At 36.4% G+C, this 8,729-nt stretch overlaps 1 protein-coding gene across 1 annotated transcript in view; it reads right to left on the bottom strand.

The window, feature by feature from the left end:
* Positions 1-2,494: 2,494 nt before the first annotated feature.
* Positions 2,495-8,729, bottom strand: part of LOC104949446 (guanylyl cyclase-activating protein 2-like) — a 7,460-nt gene continuing 1,225 nt past the window's right edge. Inside the window, exons 3-4 of the mRNA XM_010775805.1 lie at positions 8,398-8,497; positions 2,495-4,028 (exon numbers count right to left, since the gene is read on the bottom strand). Of these exons, the coding sequence (XP_010774107.1) occupies positions 3,907-4,028; positions 8,398-8,497 (222 nt within the window). The 3' untranslated portion in view covers positions 2,495-3,906. The remainder of the gene's footprint in view (positions 4,029-8,397; positions 8,498-8,729) is intronic.

Here is an 8,729-nt window from a genome sequence, read left to right as displayed (position 1 = left end):
AGCTACAACTGTTACTTTACGTCCGTTACGAAACTAACTAACTACCAAAGCTTAAGATGGAAACATTTAAGGTTAACTTCTACCTCCGGGGTGGCCTTACTATGGAGGAGTGGATTGAGCAGTGCCTATCTCCTGAAGAAAAACCACCTAAACGACGACTTGCCTACGTGAAGAGCAGGTAGACCAACTGGAAAAGTACCACCATTCAAAAGCTTTCTGATGCGGGTCTTGAAACAAAGCAGAGAAATGATGACCGTTAGTGGCCACAGGTGCGAAAGCTCTCTCCAGAGCTACTGGAAGCCCAATCTCGGGGACCGGAGAAAGTGGAGCAATATTCTCGCCTCGCCAAGCAACAGCCTAGAACAACCTCAACCTATACAAGTGACCGCCATTCTACTGATGCTGGACAGTTTTTCAGTGTGTGCACAATAAACAGCAACATACAAATAAATGTAAATAAATAGCCAAATAATCGATCAACGCTCTCTGTCTAATATGTTCGCTAGCTGTTAGTGTTGTTGCATAGCAACCATCTCACACTATGTTTCGTGCAGAAGGCAACGGAGGGACTATTTTATTTTGAACATCATTATTTACTAATAAATACTATTTAAATTGGAGTGTGCATTTTTCTTTTATATTGCCAGTCTTGGTAACCGTTTTATAAAAGCAATAGCTCACTTCAGGCCGTGATATGCTCATTATATCACAGCTAAGGGGCGTTGTTCGGCCCCACGCGAAGACCATATACCACGGCCTGTCGTGAGCTATTGCTTAAATATCTGAATGTCTTGGTGTATTTTAATTTGTCGAGATGGAGACAAAACAATCCACTTGTACTGGGTCTATACTGAAGTGTTTTTTTAAGAATCTGCTTTTAAATATAATGCTGCATAATTAAAAGTCATAACAAATAATGAAAAAGTTTTAAAGTATATATTAAGTATACAAATATGCAGATATATTTGATCCTCTGATCAACGTTCCTTGAGACTATTATAGGTCAATTTAAAAACATTTAAAGAGTTTGGGGTTACTGTTTTATGGAAGAAAAATTGCAGCAAAAAGAAAAGATATATTGTTGTCCGCTTCCAGTAGGGGCCCATACTCAGGCCATCTCCTTATTCATTTAGTTAGGGTCTGGCAAAAGTCCCAATGTTGTACAATAATTGTGACAAATGCTTTCTATTGCAAAATCAGGAGATAATAGGATTCAAGTTCATTATGTGTTATTGAACTTCTGTGCCTCCTCACATGGACAATAGCCAAAGGTTAGGGTTTTGCTTTGGGGTAGATGGTGTTGTTTGTACAGTATGTATCCAATATGACCCCAAAGAGGGTTAGGGTTCCCCCGGGAAAACAATATGTAGCTTAAAATTGCCTAATGATAAGTCAAGCCAGTCTCAAGGCATTTTGTGTTTTAGTCACGAAATGTAATCTATTGATTCGTGTTCACCAACACGATTTTCCCCTTTTTTTCGTGTCACACAGAACGATTTTAAAAGCAATGTATTTCTATTGGTAGTAAGTTTCGTGCCTGCCCTGTACCACGTCTTTTTGTCCGGTCGGGTCTTGGAAGACCGGAAGCTGCGTGGTTCATAAAAACATAATCTTACTCAATATCAAGCCACGATTATTGTTTTTAATTTTAAATCGTATAATATCTAACTTTTTTTGCCGTCCGTGAGGAAAAGAAATGGGGCTCAGAGCCTCAGAATACTGACATCTGTATTTTTAAATATTTTTTTCCTTCTAATTTGTTATTCTTTTTTAAATAACACACTGTTATTTACTCAACAATAACACACAATTATCCTTGTTTTTATTTATTTGTAACAACAAACGGTCAGAAAAGATGGTCTTAACATGACCCAGTGGTCTAGTTAATAAAACATAATAATATCAAACATAATATTACTATTAACTTTATTGTGAAATTAAAACAGAATGGTAAAGAAAAATACAGTTTCCGGTGTCCGTGTGAGGCCAAATCTCTCTCGATTTGAAGCTCATGCATTGTACCATGAACCTATAACAGTCAAAGACAGGCAACTGTTGAGGAGTTGGAAAGGTAGTTTCTGAAGATACAAATAACACACAGCATACAATGCCATAATACCTTTTTATTATTAGTGTAGTGGTCAGGATTCCTGGTTTTTCGATCCCCGGTATGAGAAAAATTGTTCAGGATGGCAGGAGCTCAGTCCATAGAGATTGGCTTGGAGTTGCATAAATAAAAGCTGCCCAATGCTCCTTATACTGATAAATGTAGAGTCTAAATACAAAAAAGTGAATATAATTAAATGTTGGTAAGATTACAATTCTCCATTTCCACATGAACAGTCCTGTTAGTCATGTTGCCAGTTTATGTGCACGTTATTTTTCCAATGATATCATCTGTAGAAGACGGATAAATAAATACAAATGTGAGATTTTTGTTTTCCTTGGCCAAGCCTTTCAATTAACCCTTTTTCAATTTGATCACTTTATGTCCACAGTGTGGTCTTCTCCACTTATGATCAGTACCCTCGGCCCCTGCAGACAAACAGACCTGCAGCCAAGATTAACTTTTTAATCCTCTGAGGATTGCGTTTAAAGCGCCTCGGCTTTTCTGATCCGGACGACACCAAGTGGTATAAGGAAAAAAGTGTGAACTGTGAAGAAGCAATATAAGAGAAAATATAGCATGAGGTTTGGATAAAAAAGTTATTTAATAACTAAATAAATGCACATCTGAACCAGATAAAGCACGAAGTATCACTTTCACCTGAAAAGGTCTCTTAATTATTTGAGTATACTTGCAGTGACAATGCAGAAATGTTTATTTGCCTTTGCTGGCTAACGGCTGCATGTTTGCATGTTATAACCACCTAGATAAATGGAAATGTTGTATGTTCTCCACATGCATGCAAAAACACCACAAGGAACCTCTGAAGTTACTAACAAATAAATGAAATGAGATCATGTAAAAGTGTTTTAAGGTTGTTAAATATTAAACTATTTAAACCAGAAGTAGAAGAAGTGCTCACATGTTACCTGAAGTAAATTGTAAAGTACTTTGTTACAAGTAAGAATCCTGCATTTAAAATCCTACTTAAGTAAAAGTACACAATTATTGGCATTAAAATATACTTAAAAGTATGCATGTTTTCCCATTTCAGGATCATATGAAATAACAGGGTTATAATTATTGATGCATTAATGTTGTCATCACGCTGGTCAAGGTGGAGCAGATTATGATAAATTAACTACATGTCCTTAGATTTTGAACTTATTTGATTTGTTTACGTGTTTGCCTTTATTTAATATGTTAGTTGGCCTTTTATCTGCACTGTATATTTTCACTTTGATGGATTTCTGATTGATATGTCAATGTTGATTTATTAGTTGATTTATATTTTGTATTAGCTAGTCATCTGAATCTGTTCAAAGATGCGAGATAAACATGGATGAATTAAAGAGTACAACATTGACTTAAAAAATGTAGTGGAGTAGAAATATGCAATAGCTTAAACTTGAAATACTTAAGCAAAGTACCTCAGAATTATACTTATATACAGTATTTGAGTTAATGTAGTTACCCACCCCTCTGCAGAGACAACTACACTATCAAAAATAATATAAAAACACATAATAAACAGGAATACACAACAATTTGCTGTTCTGCATTTCCCAGAGCTCTGTGTTAGCTCTGTGTTAGCCACATTAGCTTAACATCAGGACAGAGCACATGTTTGCAGAGAGGACTCGGACCTGTGCACCGGAGTTTAAAACCTCTGCAAACCTGCATTCATCCGTGCAGCTTCAAAAGTCTCGAGAAGCTCGACACGGAGACGAAACCCCAGACAGCAGCTGTGTGTCAGCCTCAGATCATATCTTGTGGGCGGAGAACCCACAGGTGAGGAATCAGGACGTCTTCCCGCAGTTCTGGATGACCCAACCTTTGGCATCTACGTCTAACTTCAGCAGGTTCATCAGCCACTCGTCCTTCTGAGCCCCCTCCATGAACTCTGACAGCGTTATCTGACCTGCGGGGCACAAAACACGCAGAATAAAAGCAGTACAAAAAATATACACTGAAAAAAACTGAAACGTTGACTTTGATTAAATGTATTATGTCAACAAATGTCACATAACTTCATTAGTTCAGTTCAAAGCAGTGATTTTAATTTGAAACTAATATTTTTTATTTAAATTAAATTGTATTTGATATGATTTATTTCAAACTTGTAAAACAATAATACAACAAAATAATAATAATAATGAAATGAAACATGAGAATTATGATACTGTACAAACTTAAAGGTGGGGTAGGTAATTTTGGAGAAATCAGCTCGAATGCGCTAGAATTTGAAAATACGCAGCCGGAAAAAATCTGCCACTTCCTTACAGAGCCCCTCCTCCAACACACACGAACGTGCACCTGACCAATCAGATGGAAGGCTGACAGGCAGGTAGGCCATCCAGTTATTTTAGCCGGGCCGGCTCAGAGGATTGGTCGTGCTTTTTACAGCGCCACGGCTTCCACAGATGACATTTTTTAATGTATTTATTGTCAAAGCATTTCATATATTCATTGCTATCGGGATATTAAGAGCATTCCATGGAATATAATAAAAAGTGTTTCTGAAATAATTAACATACCCCACCTTTAAGCAGTATCAAATTGATAAACAAAAAATATTATTGACGAGCAAATTATATATAAACAAATGATCTACTTAATTACACATCCGAAAAGGGCGAAAACAAAAATGTAATTATTAACATATATATACAGTATATATATATTTTTTTCGTAATATGTTGACATAATTCATTTAATTCAACTCAACTTTTCAGTTTTTTCAGTGTACTCAGTCTACATTAATACACATACATCAGTATATTTGATCTATTTACATGTACTGTATATACAGTAGACTCCTGGATTTACTTTTTACCTTAATTTCTTACGTATGTTTGAATCAATATTTATATTCTATACTTTTGTATCTTTTATTGCACATTTTCAGTTAAACTTTTTATGTTAATGTAAATACATTTTTTTATCTTTATTTGCAAATTCTAATATAGACTTATTTTGTTGATCTAAATATTAGGGAGCCCCTGAAGGGACAAAAGAGAGAGAAAAAATAAAGTCGGGATAACGACATTTTAATGTCCTTAAAATTAAGTCTGAGTTCGAAACATATCTCAAATTACATTACATTACATTACATTGCATTTAGCTGACGCTTTTATCCAAAGCGACTTACAATAAGTGNAAAAACTGTAAGTAGCTATTAACCACACTTATCACGTTTTCTTCTATATCCAGCACTAATGTAAGATCCATTACCTTGAGTCAGATGAGCAGTTTTAATGATTAAAACTGCTCATCTGACTCAAGGTAATGGATCTTACATTAGTGCTGGATATAGAAGAAAACGTGATAAGTGTGGTTAATAGCTACTTACAGTTTTTATAGATTGCTAACACACTAAAATTATACATAAAGCACAATTATTTTAACTGACACTCAAAGAGCAAAACATCGGCTCAAATCTCTAAACAGGTTTTCAGCTTTTCACACAATTTGCAAATCAACATGGCACTTTTTGCAAACCACTGCACACGTTTCTCCACGTAAGACATAAAGTCAGATTCCTTGTGTGTGGTTTCAGTCTGGAGATCAGCTGTATAAAACCTCCCAGCTTGTGTTTTGGTCATCAAGTTTAACTGTTCCTTTAAAACGCTTCATAATTAAAAACGCACCCAATCTATTACTGCTTGGGGTAATAAGAAATGGTAAAGAAAAATCAGCAAAATAAAATCAATTGGTTTGAAACTGCAGTTTGAGTTAAAGGTTGTTATTCAGTGAACATTGTTCATCTTACGGTTTACTTCAGGTTTAAACAAACGGAGTAATAAGCAAGTTGTTAAGCCACAGCTAACAAGTGGACACCATGAAAAAAATGATTAAATAAAGATATCTCTGTGTGTGTGTGTGTGTGTGTGTGTGTGTGTGTGTGTGTGTGTGTGTGTGTGTGTGTGTGTGTGTGTGTGTGTGTGTGTGTGTGTGTGTGTGTGTCTGGTTCTCACTAGGGTCTCTGTGGAGCTAAAGGATATGATACCATTAGGCAAAGAGCCTTAAAGGCTAAGAATAGTGAGTCAGGCTAAATCATACAGTAAAAGCTCCCATCAGGCTAATGAGCTGAGTCTGGATCATAGTGTTCTGTACAGTATATAGACTGCTCATGACGAAAGAAAGAGACAGGAACGTAATAGTAAAATAAATTAACACTAATGATACTGCCATATGCAGTCATCCCCTCTGCATGTATGGTTCTTCTTATTATAATATTTTCTTCCTCATCCACCTTCTGGGTTTCAAACCAGGCACGAGTGATAAAAGGCTAAGAAAGTCATAGAAAACTGAAAAGCTGTGACTAATATTAGATCAGAAAATACTTTATTGATCCAAAATTGGGAAATTATTATTCACAGCAGCAAGTTTTTTGTTACATGGAAGTATATGAAACAAAAATACCCAACAATATCATCATCACATTCAAATATAAGAATTCTAGATATATATATGTTTCAAATGCATCTATAAGGGCACAAACCATGTCAATGTTCATTTGTATATTCCTGATAATGTTGGGTTGCAATAGTAAGATTTGAACTGTGGTAAATGGGAAAATAGCCTTAAATTCTTTGGGTTTTACCTGTGGTACATCTTTCTTTAGAGAAAGGTTAGCCTGCCAGTTGCCAATATGGACTGTGAATTGTTAAATAGTGGGTTCGGCAAATTGGTAAAGACGCTTATTTGCTTACTTGTCGAGAGTCAGGAGATTATTAATACCACTCTCAATTATGACTATAAAAGCCAAGATACTGTTAGCGTAGCTTAGCATAAAGATAGAACACAGGGAAACAGCTAGCCTGAACTTAACTTGCCAAAGTGTTAAAAGTCCCTCCTGTGGGGTGAGAGCTATGAGCATGGACAAAAACACAGTTAAGGAAAGTGAAATACGAATTTCAGTAGTCAGTGTGTTTAAGAAGTTTTTAATATGCTTCCAGTCTTTATGCTAAGCTTAGCTAACTGTCTCGAGTTTTAGCTCACAGACCTTAGAGTTGATCCTCTTAGCTTCGTTTCATCAAGAAAGTGAATAAGTGTACGTCCCTATCTTGACGTGCTTCTCCAATAAGATGGCTTACCTGCAGGTAATTTCATTAAAGAGACACTTATTATTTGTCAATGATTGACTTTCTCCGCTGCCTTAGATCCTTTGGGGCTAGTTGACACATTGTTCTTCTGCTATTTACCTCTGTGATTGAGAGTTGTACAGTATTGTAATAATACTTGGCACAAGTGTTTGTCCACCGCTTTAGGGTGAGAGCTCAATGAATCATCATAAAAAACATATTAACATTATCTCTCAATAGTAATAGTTACCATTACATCGATAGAGGGTCCCACCATTTAATAAAGTTAGACTGAAGTCAATCCTCAAATTAAATACAAGGTTTAATCGATCAAATGTATGTTAAAGGTTAAAGGGACTTCAACTGCCTTCAGTGATTGTAATGTTATGTCTGTTTCCCTAATTCTTGTCTTAATATTGATCCTCGTTGACGTTGCAAATGGAGCTGCTGTGATGGAACATTTCAGAGTAAATCTGAGAGTAAAATATCCTCATATCATATTGCCTTCAAGTCACCATTCAAATTTAACAAAAATAAATCACAACCAATCTCACTTACAGAAAACAAGCACAAGTTACATTTTGCGATACAGATGGAAATATGTTTTAGGAGTTTTATCATTATAAATAAGGAGAGTAATGCATCCACTTTGAATCTGAATGAGTAAACATCAAGAGATATGTCAAAGGTGTCCATTCACCATTTTCCAGGCATAAAAATGTTTCTTGTCAAAAAGCGTCTTCAGCCATGATGTGTCTGTGTCCTCAAACTCTGTACAACTGAGAGGCTTCACTTAGAAAATGCAGGTGCATCTTCCATTGTTCTGCATTTCCCACAACCGAAGAAATGTCCTCCCATTGAAAAAAACACGATGCAGATTGAGTCCTTCGAAAACCTCCCAACATGAGCGTTGACCTGACACCAATGTGTGTAAACAACTCCGACGGCAGACTTCTACTTTGTGTTCGTTATATATCATGAATCCTCTTTATTAGGGTTTCTTCTCATTCCGATCAATGAACCAATCACAGGGCCCGATGTCCAGTTTGAGCTGTTCCAACACCCAAGGGTCCTTCTCAGCCCCCTCCATGAACTCCTCCAGAGTAATCTGACCTAAGAGACGCAGGAGGACGCACAATCTGAATGTGATCAAAGTAAAACAGCACAAGAAGAAAGATGATTGTGATATACTGTAGTACTTGCTGTCTTTATTCTTGTCCACAGAGTCAAATATTCTGTCACAAATTCCATCAACGTCCACGGGGACGCCCGGATCATTGTGTGTCTTTATCTTGGTGATAATCTGAATTGAAACAGGGAATACACACACTTTTGTTTTTCAAAGGTATAAATAAAAGTTGAGCAGTAATTCACAATAAATTATGTAACGTAGGAAATAATAACAAGAAGCAACATTTTATTAACTAGCAGAAACTAAACTTGGGATATGACACGCTGAGTACTGGCCCTGTGTCACCCTCTCTTCCACACACACACACACACGCACGCACGCACGCACGCACGCACGCACGCAC

This window comes from Notothenia coriiceps, unplaced genomic scaffold (assembly GCF_000735185.1).
Source record: "Notothenia coriiceps isolate Sejong01 unplaced genomic scaffold, NC01 NC01_scaffold00016216, whole genome shotgun sequence".
NCBI classification, from domain to species: Eukaryota; Metazoa; Chordata; class Actinopteri; order Perciformes; family Nototheniidae; genus Notothenia; species Notothenia coriiceps.
This window is presented reverse-complemented; position numbering and strand designations above follow the sequence as displayed.